General features: G+C 37.5%; 2 protein-coding genes across 2 annotated transcripts in view; one reads left to right on the forward strand and one right to left on the reverse strand.

The window, feature by feature from the left end:
* The window catches only part of LOC306852125 (uncharacterized protein), a 4,244-nt gene extending 1,263 nt beyond the window's left edge, over positions 1–2,981 (reverse strand). Inside the window, exons 1-2 of the mRNA XM_079388780.1 lie at positions 2,787–2,981; positions 1–1,389 (exon numbers count right to left, since the gene is read on the reverse strand). The exon at positions 1–1,389 is cut by the window's left edge and continues 1,263 nt beyond it. Coding sequence (XP_079244906.1) covers positions 1,075–1,389; positions 2,787–2,828 — 357 coding nt within the window. The 5' untranslated portion in view covers positions 2,829–2,981 and the 3' untranslated portion in view covers positions 1–1,074. The remainder of the gene's footprint in view (positions 1,390–2,786) is intronic.
* Positions 1–12,999, forward strand: part of LOC306852013 (bifunctional heparan sulfate N-deacetylase/N-sulfotransferase 2-like) — a 71,531-nt gene that overhangs the window by 14,776 nt on the left and 43,756 nt on the right. The window lies entirely within an intron of this gene.

Genomic DNA, 12,999 nt, shown 5'->3' on the forward strand with positions numbered 1-12,999 from the left:
CATTGACCCTGCCCTTGATAAAACACAGTGGACCAGCACCAGCATCACTGACTGTGGGTACTTGACACTGGACTTCAGGCATTTTGGCATTTCCCTCTCCCCAGTCTTCCTCCAGACTCTGGCACCTTGATTTCCGAATGACATGCAAAATTTGCTTTCATCCGAAAAAAGTACTTTGGACCACTGAGCAACAGTCCAGTGCTGCTTCTCTGTAGCCCAGGTCAGGCGCTTCTGCCGCTGTTTCTGGTTCAAAAGTGGCTTTACCTGGGGAATGCGGCACCTGTAGCCCATTTCCTGCACACGCCTGTACACGGTGGCTCTGGATGTTTCTACTCCAGACTCAGTCCACTGCTTCCGCAGGTCCCCCAAGGTCTGGAATCGGTCCTTCTCCACAATCTTCCTCAGGGTCCGGTCACCTCTTCTCGTTGTGCTGCGTTTTCTGCCACACTTTTTCCTTCCCACAGACTTCCCACTGAGGTGCCTTGATACAGCACTCTGGGAACAGCCTATTCGTTCAGAAATGTCTTTCTGTGTCTTACCCTCTTGCTTGAGGGTGTCAATGATGGCCTTCTGGACAGCAGTCAGGTCGGTAGTCTTACCCATGATTGCGGTTTTGAGTAATGAACCAGGCTGGGAGTTTTTAAAAGCCTCAGGAATCTTTTGCAGGTGTTTAGAGTTAATTAGTTGATTCAGATGATTAGGTTAATAAATCGTTTAGAGAACCTTTTCATGATATGCTAATTTTTTGAGATAGGAATTTTGGGTTTTCATGAGCTGTATGCCAAAATCATCAATATTAAAACAATAAAAGGCTTGAACTACTTCAGTTGTGTTGTAATGAATCTAAAATATATGAAAGTCTAATGTTTATCAGTACATTACAGAAAATAATGAACTATCACAATATGCTAATTTTTTGAAAAGGACCTGTACTGGGAAATGGGGCCCTGCCTTTATACTCACATTCCCCTTCAAGATTTGCACTTACACCTGTAGTTTAATGTGCTGGAGTACCTAAACAACAAAACAGAAGGTACAACTTTTCTGGTGTAGCTTTTGCTATGGCGATGTTTCTTAACGGGAAAGCAGTGTTTTGAGAACTTGTCCTTTGTTGGATAGTTTGTTTCCATCCAATTCCATAATGATCTTCTGCAGAACCTCAAAAGTGTACTTGAGCTCCTGGGGGTAGCTCAGGTTTAGCGCGTAGACAAGCCCCAGCAACATCACCACAGCAAAAGCTACATTGCCCAACTCACTCATCACTTCCACCCCCTCCAGGACAATACCAACATCCGCGGGGTCATCGCCAGGCTCTGCGCCTTCTTGTCGAATGACAAAGATTCCAAATACTGTCTCCGCTATGGCCATTTGAGTGCTTTCATCGACATCCTGTGACAAAAAATAAAATGAACAAGGACAAAGATTTTTTTTACTGATGTGCATTACATGCATATTTATAGCACACAATCTTTACAGTATTACTGTAAAACAGCTATCACTAACTTGATCCATATTCATAATAATGCAAATGTAATCAAATAACCAATTGACATTAAAATTGTTTAGCTGAGTCGGTGAAATACTTCAACTAAGCCATACCAAGGGCCTGTCTGTTGTAATCATGAGTTCAGTGTTAGTTATTCCATTCGAATAAAGGTATATTGTCTTATTAAAGGGAAAAAAAAGTATGGGGTGTGTGTGTGTGTGTGTGTTATTGTCTGAGAGAAAGACAAGGAGAGAGGCTCCCAAACCGGCCCGGTTATTTCCAAAAAGATCAGTAATAAGTTACTTTACCGCAAACAGACATTTGATACACTGTTTTTGTTCATGTATAGAAGAATTACATGATGAAAAAAAACAGGCCAAATAATTTGTATGTGGTAGTGAGTTTTTATTTAAAGGATAATTCTGGTATTTAGCACTTTGAGTCTCTTTTCTGGTTTATGGATGAACTAGAGTAGTGGACACAGAAATGTTGACGATGGGTCCTGTCTCGACTATTTCACTCGTTTAGATTCGCCTTTGACCGCTTCAGAGTGGCTGGCTACCGGCATTCACAAACATGTCCTTAAAACAACCCTTAACGTTCGTGTTCAAAACTGTGCAACTCACCGAGTGGTTAGTGGTGTTCGTTGATGATTAAAAACAAATAGCGTAGCGAAATGCAGTTTCTGTCGTGTTTTATTTGGCATTTTGTAAAATCCCATTGATTTCTGTTGGAGGACTCAGTGCTCGTTGATATTACTGCGCTTCAGACTCAAATATCGAGCGGAAGTTTATACGCAGTTGTGAGGTATCTGAAAAAATAGTTCCACTATAGCAAATAACACGGATTGAAATCATACATTGCGCCGATATATTTGTTTTTAATCATCAACGAACACCACTAGCCAATCGGTGAGTTGCACAGTTTTGAACACGAACGTTAAGGGTTGTTTTAAGGACATGTTTGTGAATGCTCGTAGCCAGCCACTGAAGCGGTCAAAGGCGAATCTAAACGAGTCAAAAAGTCGAGACAGGACCCATCGTCAACATTTCTGTGTCCACTACTCTAGTTCATCCATAAACCAGAAAAGAGACTCAAAGTGCTAAATACCGGAATTATCCTTTAACTGCGAGCCAACTATCGTCACGTATGTAAGCATGAATGTGCCAGCATGACATTAACGGCCTGAGTACAAAAATAACAAACAAGCATAACCAAATATTGCTGAAAATGATGGACAGTCTGCTGATGATTTTATACACATCGTTTTGTAGATGGATGAAAACAGATTTTATCTTACCTTTTCCAAATGAACTCCAGGCACGCCAGGCAAGTTCTTCATGTGATAATCTCGTTATTTTCCGAAGCACGCGGTTTGTCATCTCGCGTGATCTCGCTAATCCATTTTCGGTGCAAGATCAGTCTGACTATATTGAATCACGTTATCTCAACATGACTGAATTTAACAAATGTTAATTTGTTGAATTTCATGCTTATCCTACATTATTTTATCACGTTCACCTTTGAAACATGAAATAATTTTGTTAAAATTACACGTTACGCTTGTTTTAATGTAATAACCAGCTAATTTCCTTTTTTTGAGTGTGATGTTGCATTATAAATTGTTTTATAACAGATACCCCTTTGTCCTACATTCAGCCCAGTTCTCAAAAAAAACAAAACAATTGATTTCCACATCACTTATTTTTAGATTGAGATGTTTTGAAACTCATTGTTTTGATGTTTTGAAACTCAAACGCCATCCGCTAAACCCTCCCTAGACTTAATTAACTTCATTCCATTGTTTGAGATTGAATCAGCAAAGCCACGATTAACCATCAACTTGTCCTTTCATGTGCCACAATCTGTCTTTTCACATGCAAACAAATTTAACACATGCCACAGGCACTATTAATCTATTCACCCTTCTCTTGCTCGGAGCATGGCTCTTTTTCCTTCATGAATCAGAATGCTAAATGCTTTACCCCGTAGTTCAGCGAAGGTGTCTCGTATAGGATTTCCGGCAGGCTGCCTGACCCCATTAGGTTTCATTTCTGGTGCCTAAGCTCACAAGGGAACATTAGCCACATTGATGCATGCAGCGTGCATTGACTTATTGTCTCTGAGACTCCAGAGATTAACCTCTTACGCCAACACGCCTGAGGAAGGGGGTCTTATCTGAACCGTGAGAAAACTGGAAGCCATTGTTGCCTTCTCTATGTCTGCGGTTAAATGTCTTTTTTTGTGGCTTTTACACAGTTATTTATCTGCACAGGACTCTGCGATTCTTCTGTAGCACTATAAAAACCGCAGTGGGCAGGACCACAATGTGTATTTAATTTATTGAATGTGAAATTTCTCCAGACCCTGCAGTGAATTATTAAATTATAGCAGTCTGTTGTCTGGAGATCGTCTGATCTGTGATGTGGGTTACCCGTCTGGATGTTTACTGGACTTGATGGCTGAATGCTTCATTTTTGATGCCTTAGCCAAATCTTGTTTTTGTCCTTGAATCCTAATGCCCTAATAATCAAATGGTTTTGTTGTCTTTCTTATGTGTAGTTTATCTTAAAGAACTGAGAAGGTGTTGGTGCAGTGTCCAAGACTGACACGATAGCATTACAAGGACATTGTACCATTTATCAAGATGAAAAGCATCTAGTTGTTGGCAAGATGAAGAAAATGGCAATCTACTTCCTGCTCTTAGGGAATACATTGGCTTTCTTCAAATGTAAACCTGTCTGGATATAGGAAAGGGTATAAAATGGCTTATTAGACTGCATTACTGTCATCCGTTGCTCACAGGGCTGGGTTTTATGTTCTTAAAACAAAGTAATGATTTTCTGTGCATTGGCCTTGGATATAAGTGCTTTCCAAATCACAGGCCTGCCATAAGTTCCAGGTTTGCACATCTCATGTTGCTTAGGAATTGAATCGATACTAATACAGTTAGCTACTATTCTGAGAAATGTCCATTTATCTCTGTCAGTAAGATGTAATTTGCAGCCAATGTGTGTATTTAGTGATTCTGGGTATTGTTTGATACACAGTGGTGGTTAAGCATGGAAAATTATAAGCAAAAATGTTTTTGAGGGACATACAATTTTTTATTTTTTTTTATAAATCCTATATTTTCAGAAGGGCATATAGTAGTGTATGTTTTTACATTATTAGTAGCTTTCCAGATTTTTTTTGTGTTAAACCAATGCTATCTCACAACCAATTCGTACGTATTTTACGAGGTGATAAATTCGTATGACCTTACTCGTATGTCTAAACCCTAGTGACGGGTAGGTTTAGTGGCGGGCTTAGGTGTAGGTCATTCGTACAAATTCATACGAATTGTGCAACTTGTAAAATACATATGTTTTGTCAAAAATTTTATGATTTTGTACGAGTGAGGTCTTACAAATTTGTACGAATTAGCCACCTCGTAAAATATGTATGAATTGCCATGAGATCGGGCTGGTTAAACCCTAAAAATATGATGTGACAAACATATGATGATAATGTCTAAAAATCTGAAATTTTGCATTTTTGTTTCCAGTCATTATTAAATTAAAATCCGTTCTTCTGGCATACAAATTAGCATATATGTTAATTTTTTATAGAACAACTGTGAAAACAAACAGCACTCTTATCTATAGTCATTTTTGTTCATTTGATAAGCCAAGCTATAATTAAAATTCATTTGACAAGATGACACAATTTACAACTCCTCGTATTTACTTTGTTTTTACTGTTATCACTTTCTAATTTGTGCATATACAAAAAGAACACATCATTTAAAATAGTTTGATGCTTTATTACTGCACTTTATTGCAGTATTTTTAATCCTTAATTGCTCTCTTTTTCCATAAGAATACCATTATTTTTTCTCCTTCTACTTTCTAGTTCTTTCAATAATTGACATTTTTAAAGTGTCACTGCAGGAAAAAAGAGGCTGAATTGCGGACTGCTGAGAAACGGTGTGAATGCGCTGTATATTATTAGAGGAATGAGTGTGAGTGATGAGCAGAAGACGTGTTTTCACTCTGTACTGCCATTTATGGTTGGAGGAGCCTGTCTGAGACACGAGCTCATTAATAACGAGTGAAAACACAAGGTGCTAGATTTAAACTTGAATGCAGAAAGTGGATCATTAAACAGTCTGCAGAACTACAGGTGTATGTTCGGTCAATGCCAAATTGCTCTATCTATTCACCGTCCACTGGTGGGAAATTATGTATTGTACCTTGCTGTTGTGGAACATTCATATTTTTGGTGCCTGTGTTGATCTCAAGGGTTTTTGTGTCCTTAGGAGTTTTATTTGACACCCGTTTTAAAATAACCGTTTTCTATTTTAATATATTTTAAAATGTTATTTATTCCTGTGATGCAAAGCTGAATTTTCAGCAGTCATTTCTCCAGTCTTCAGTGTCACACAATCCTTTAGAAATCATTCTAATATGCTGATTTGGTCCTCAAAAGACATTCATTATTCTACTATATTTGTATCAATTGTAAATGAAAGCATATTACCGTGATGCTTTTTTGTCAGGATTCTTTGAATAGAAATGTCTGTACTGTCAATTTAGATCAACTTAATGCCTCCTTGCTAAGTAATACTATTGATTTCTTTCAAAATTCGAAAATCTTACTGACCCCAAACTTCTGAATTATGGTGTAAATGTATATTGTGAATTAAAAATGACAGTAAACGAGAAAAGTTAGGAAAAACACCATCATCGTGTCTTCTATCATGCCACGTTTTCCCTAATTTTTTATTTAGTCACTTTTGGCCTTTTAGTTTCTATAAATGTTAGTATTCTCACTTTTGACATCAGTCTCAGTGTCTCTCTTTGTCATTGCATGTTTCCCGCTTCTTTCTGCATGGCTGGAAACTTGATGTGAAGAAGGAATTCAGTGGTGCCAGCTGCCAAACCCTTAAATGCCCTCCGGTCCAGACAGCTGCCTCTAACCCACTGACTCCTCTGATGCCCTCAAAACCTCTTCTCTGCATTCATATCTGTCTCCATAATATCACATCTGACTGACAGAACCACCAACCTGAACATCAAACACTGTGGAGGAGAGTATTATTACATTTGATGACTGCATGCGTTGACAACCCGCTCTAGTCCTTTTGAATTAAAGTCTTTTCTGGAAAGTATTATAAGTGGAGCTGGTACTGGAATTTTGAATTTACCCTCAGCATTTAGCTGAGCATTTTCAAAAAAGTACCATAAAAATCTCAAAGATTTTATGTCCTCAATTCCAGACATCAAAAGCATGTTTTCTAGACATCACGAAGAGAAGAGTTTCGGAGATCGGCTATTATTCCATCACTCCACCTCCTTCTTACATGGTTCACAATGGAACCTGAAAGGTCACATCCCCCTGTATTTCTGTGCATTAAAATAAAGTGTCATGCGGTACAATCACAGACTAGATAGCTGTGGGGTTGTTTTGTCGAAGTTTGCCACGATAGATGTTGAAAACTGGGCTTTAGGCCATCATGGAGATGGGGAACTTGTCAATGGAAGCTCTTCCCTGCTGTGAATTCTGTCAGTATTTTGACACTCTGTTGCAATATTCAGATATCTCGCAATGCAACAGTCTCACTTCTGTCAGCGACCATAGATTTGTTTGGCAAGTTTTCCCATATAAATAGCACTGTATTTGGCAAGAAAAGTTCTAATTAAGTTATTATTATTTTTTTTTTTTCTCTCTCCACAAAGTGTGTTCGAACATTAGTTGAATATTAAACTCAGTCTAGACGTCTGTGAGTGTGGTGTAGGGAGACATTATTGTAGCACTGCACAATGCTTTATTGCAAAACGCCCCACTCTTTTATTTTTGCTATCATTTCAAAGTGCAGTCATTTTGACAGAAACCTTTAAAAAAGGCAAAATGATAGCCTGCCATTTGCAAGAACACTGCTTGTAGGAGTCTGCCTGCCAACATTAGGATTTTGTTTGTGGTTTCCTGCAGTTCAGTGTGTGAAACCCTTTGATTCGTATGAAATGGTTCCTTTTCATTTTGTAATTTGTTTTGCATCTAAAACATGCTAATCGATTTTAAAGGGGCATTTCACACTAAAAATGAAAATTGTCATCATGCTCCACCGTCAAGTTGGTCCGTCAAAGTTTTTGTCCATATAAAAAAAGTCACTGGTGTCCAAACAGCATTGAAGCCCATTCACTTTCACTTTATGGACAACAGTGTTTGTTGTTCTTTTTTGATTGTTGTCAACTAAAACTAAAATTAAAAACAGTTTTTATTAAAAATAGCCAATTCATTGAAATAAAGCTGAAATAAAATGTTATTGTTAATGGAAAAACATACAAAAAGGAATGTTGTCTCAACTAATTGAAATACAGTAAGCTTGAGTTGACTAAAATTGAACTAAAATGGAAAAAAGCTAAAGACAAAAACTAATAAAAATAACAAAGCACATCATAAAACTGCCTAAACTAAAACAAATGAAATGTTGCACGATTTGGCGCACAAAACCGTTAGTGTCATTACTATCCATATTTCAAGTCTTCAGTGGCTCTGTAGCTGTTGACCGTGTCATGTTAATATGAAATCCAGTCTCAGGCTGTCTTTTCCTGTCCATCTTCCTCCAGTGTCTCTTCTCCATCCAGCTGTTGAGTTAATTGGTTTTCCCTCCAGCCTATGAAGGAAAGTAATGAGACTGCGGTTGGTACGATGAGACCCTCCGGCAGCAATCTACTGGGGAAAAACTTAATTTTTCAGTGCTGTTCCATCTCATTCCTCAGCTCACCGATTCCATCACGAAGCCAATTCACACTGTTTCCCGTCCCCTCCCTACCTCATTACTCTCCTCTCTTCGCCCGATGTGTATTTTCACATTTCACGTCAACTTTTTTTCCTTTGTCGCTTCCGTTAGCAATCAGAGCTGGGCTTTAATTAGAAGTATGCAGTGCTTGATTGCTGGGACATGCACAGAACCGTTCGAAGAGCTGTAATAATGACGCTCAGACGCTGCTTGCCAACACCTACAACAGATGTTATCACCCCCTGTTCCAGAGGCAGTTTTTTTTCCCCAAGCGCAGTTAAAAGAAAGAAAAATTAAACGAGCACCTCTTAACCCGGCAGAACACCTGAGGGTCTAATTTCTCAATTCACGGCCTCGCCCGACTGCACGGGGGCGTGTTAACGGCGGAACGTCCTTCCTTAGGAACTGAACGGGATTACATGCCTGCCAGTGTCGACAGGTCTTGCATCAGCGGTAAACTGTTTCCTAATGAGACGCTAATTACAGCCTGATAAGGTCAAAGCCGCAAGGTTTCGTCGTAATTAGCGAAATATTCAGCATTTCAGTTCTCTATGTCGTTGAAGATAAATGAGAATATTAAAATGGGCATTGAAGGGTATGATTTGCTCAAGGTGAGCCTTTGACAGGACCGGCATACCAAATTGTGCTTGTAAAAATGCTCTGATCGCACTCGACACAATAGCTGTTGACAAGCTGACAAATTAGATCTTTAAATTATAGGCTTTCCTTGAATAAACAATTTTTGGAGCCGTAAATCATTGTAATGCCCACACAATTGTTTTACCCACTTAGTAGTCTGTCTTGAAGTAACATTGTGTCTGAAAGAAGCTGTAAACTACTTTGTTCATGTTGATGAGCGTATACTAAGTTTCCAGGACGACCAGAGAACTTTGTCTAGATGTTGTTGCTGAATTAAAAAGTGTGTTGTTTTTGGAATAAAGGAACGGAGTCTGACATTTAGATGGTGCTGTGAAGCAATGCTAGCTATTTACAGTTGAATAAGTTCCAGGTTGCCATCTGTGAATGATTGTTTCCAATGAAGCGAGGCCTAGTTTTGACCCCAGCTGGTTGGGCCAACCAAAATTTGGGTCCATTAGCTGACGCCATTGGAAAGTACTCATCATGGGCCTCTATGACAATTTAAATAAAATATACATTGAATATATCACTATTGTAAGGAATGGTGATGTGCATAATTTTTTTCTTCTGTATTTGTTTTATATGCATATATACATAGATACACACATAAATATGTTTTTTTTAGGATAGTTCACCCGGAACGTTGTATCATTTTTTTTTTTATCCTTATGTCAATCCAAATCTGAAGACTGTTTTGTTCTGTTGAACACATGAGAAGTTTAAAAATGTAACTTTGCAAATTAATAATGTTGATTGATTTTTTTTTTTTTTTCCATACAATGATCAGCAGGGTCCAGATTTGTTTTGTATGCCAATGATTTTCATTGTATGGACAAAAACAATGAAAATATTAATTAATTATAATCAAATCAAATATAATATAATATTAAAGAAATAAAATATTCATAATAAAATATTAAAATATTCATCATATCTGCTTTTGTGTTGTGTAGAAAGTGAGTAAATTATGATAGAATTTTCATTTTTGTGTTAACAATTCTTTTAAATTACTTTGGATGTTAACAGTTTTTAAAAAAAAAGAAATAAATATATTAATAAAAGAAGAAAAAAAATGTAACAATGTAACATACTCACTTGATGTCACAATGCAATTCCTTCTAAACCTCACCAGACATGGAAACCTCTCATTTCCTTTGGCCTGCATACTGTAGGAAGGCTGGAAAATCGCATGCAAGTGCTGTTGAGCATCCCCCCGCCCCCCCTTCCATCTCTCCTTCCTTTTTTTCCCTGTTGGCTTAATGCGTCAAAAAGCGAGAGACTTTGGAACTGTTTTGACAGGCCGACAAGTGAAATATCTTCGGTGGAGGAGATGAAAGGAGTCTGGTGTCCAGCACTTACAAAGGAAGTGCAGATGAGCTTGTTTCTGAGCACTTCAACTTACAGTCATGGTGTGGGAGAAAAAAGGAGACACATTGAGCTTCTTGTGCTGAGTTTCAGGCCAAGCCTGGGAGGGTACCGTCTCTGGCACCGCTTCATTTTCGCACCATTGCATCCAAGGTTGTGCGTGAGAGAGTTTGTGGGAGAGTGTGCGCCAATGTGAAAATCAAATGGGAATCCAGACCTCTCTAGTCTTCCTCCCGAGCCCTGACAGCGCTCTGCGGGGCAGTCTCAACTCACACATCAAAAGCGCTCCAACCAGACGGAAATGACTGAAGCAATTTCTGTTGTGGGAAAATTACACAAGAAGGATGAAATGTTTACTCAAACGTGGAACGGAATAGAGATTGACTCCTCATACCTGTTTCAGGAGCTGATTACAGTCTCTTCTGTTTAGGCAGGGCTTTATAGATCTCACCGGGATCTGCCAGTACGACCTTCAGTGATGTGAATAGTCTAATGGCCTGTGAAGGACAGTGGTCTGAAATGGGGAGGCAAGAAAGTGTGAAACTGGCGGGACAGCGCATTTATCAAAAGCCCTAAACCTTGAATCTAAACGTAGTGTGCACTGCAGAGCGCTTGTGCCCTGAGGCCTATCACAGCATCAGCCATAACTGTCTAGAAAAGATGAATAGAGAAGATCAGCCTGATGTAGGGTCTGTGAAATGGGAAATATCTTCAGATATATATATATATATATATATATATATATATATATATATATATATATATATATATATATATATATATATATATATATATATATATTATTTTATTATTTTTTTTTATTAGGAGTGCAAAACATACAACATACGGTGAACACAAAAACAGCAATGATAATAACAGCAATGACAATCTGAATAATAGTAGTAGTATTTAAGTAATATTAACATGCATAATAATAATAATAATACTAAAGATGGTGCTGATAACGATATTCTGTGATGACGGCAACAGTAATATCAATAATAATAAAAGTAATAATAATAGTAACAATAGTAGTAATAATAATAATAATGTAATAATGGCACATACCCAACACATACCACACCTATCCTAGCTTCTGTGTCAGTGGTGTATTTTTTATTTATTTATTTTTTTCTTCCTCCTCCCATTTATCAAAAGCCCTAAACCTTGAATCTAAACGTAGTGTGCACTGCAGAGCGCTTGTGCCCTGAGGCCTATCACAGCATCAGCCATAACTGTCTAGAAAAGATGAATAGAGAAGATCAGCCTGATGTAGGGTCTGTGAAATGGGAAATATCTTCAGATATATATATATATATATATATATATATATATATATATATATATATATATATATATATATATATATATATATTATTTTATTATTTTTTTTTATTAGGAGTGCAAAACATACAACATACGGTGAACACAAAAACAGCAATGATAATAACAGCAATGACAATCTGAATAATAGTAGTAGTATTTAAGTAATATTAACATGCATAATAATAATAATAATACTAAAGATGGTGCTGATAACGATATTCTGTGATGACGGCAACAGTAATATCAATAATAATAAAAGTAATAATAATAGTAACAATAGTAGTAATAATAATAATAATGTAATAATGGCACATACCCAACACATACCACACCTATCCTAGCTTCTGTGTCAGTGGTGTATTTTTTATTTATTTATTTTTTTCTTCCTCCTCCCATTTACAGTAAGATAACTATATGTTTGAAGATTTGTCTGGCTGCATTTAAACGGAATTAGTTGCACAAAAATTTATATATATAAATATTTGTAAACCATCACGTGTAAGGATGGTTTTAATTAATTTGTTGGTAATTAATTTGATTCACAGATTTCTATCTGTGCAGTGTAGTACAGACTCTGTCGCTTATAAAGTACTTTAGGAATGATGGGATTCTCATTTTCACTGGATTCACAAACCTTGTATGCGTAGAGAATATAAACCTCTTATTCATGCAGTATTCAAAAGCATGCTTGGCTCCGGTTCTGTGATAATCATTGCACATTCAATTATTTAAAGGTCTCTGAAAATGTACTTGTGTCTCTGGAAAAACAGAACCAATCTTGATAGTTTATTGAAAGAATGCACCTCATCAATAAGCAGGAAAGTCTATTGCAGGTCTGCGTAATTATATGGATTTTATATGTGTGTGTTATAGGCTACTTCTTGCCTAAGGTTGTGGTCTACTACTTAGGCTAACTGAAAACTGATTTGAAATCAAACGGCAAGATGGGTGAAGCCAAATCAGCTAGGTTTGGTGTCAAGGATGAGATCCACTGATGTTCTGAACGGCTGCCATATGGAGGCACCATTTTGGAGTCACTTTAGCCTTGAGCTCCATCAAGCCATCTTGTGTTTACGCCAATTTTAGCAGCCGTCATGGAAACCGTTGCAGAACATAATTTGGTTCTCTTTTTTTCACATTTTCTCTCACAGCTTGAGTCTGAGTTTAATGTCCTTTAATGCTCCTTGAGGAACAGAGCTAATTCAACTTAGTTAAGCAGACAGAAATGCAAGCCAATCAGTAGCTTTGTTTCTCAGCTGGTGGGTTGTGGCTCATGAGTATTTCCATCAAAGTGTCATTCCATCACATTTCAACTTATCCATTGTGAATTCTGTGGTGGAAATGACATTTCTGAACATTTTTGGAATAAAATGTAAATGTTTGACTTTATAAGGCTAAT

The sequence above is a fragment of the Barbus barbus genome (assembly GCF_936440315.1).
Source record: "Barbus barbus genome assembly, chromosome: 32".
In the NCBI taxonomy this organism is placed as follows: domain Eukaryota; kingdom Metazoa; phylum Chordata; class Actinopteri; order Cypriniformes; family Cyprinidae; genus Barbus; species Barbus barbus.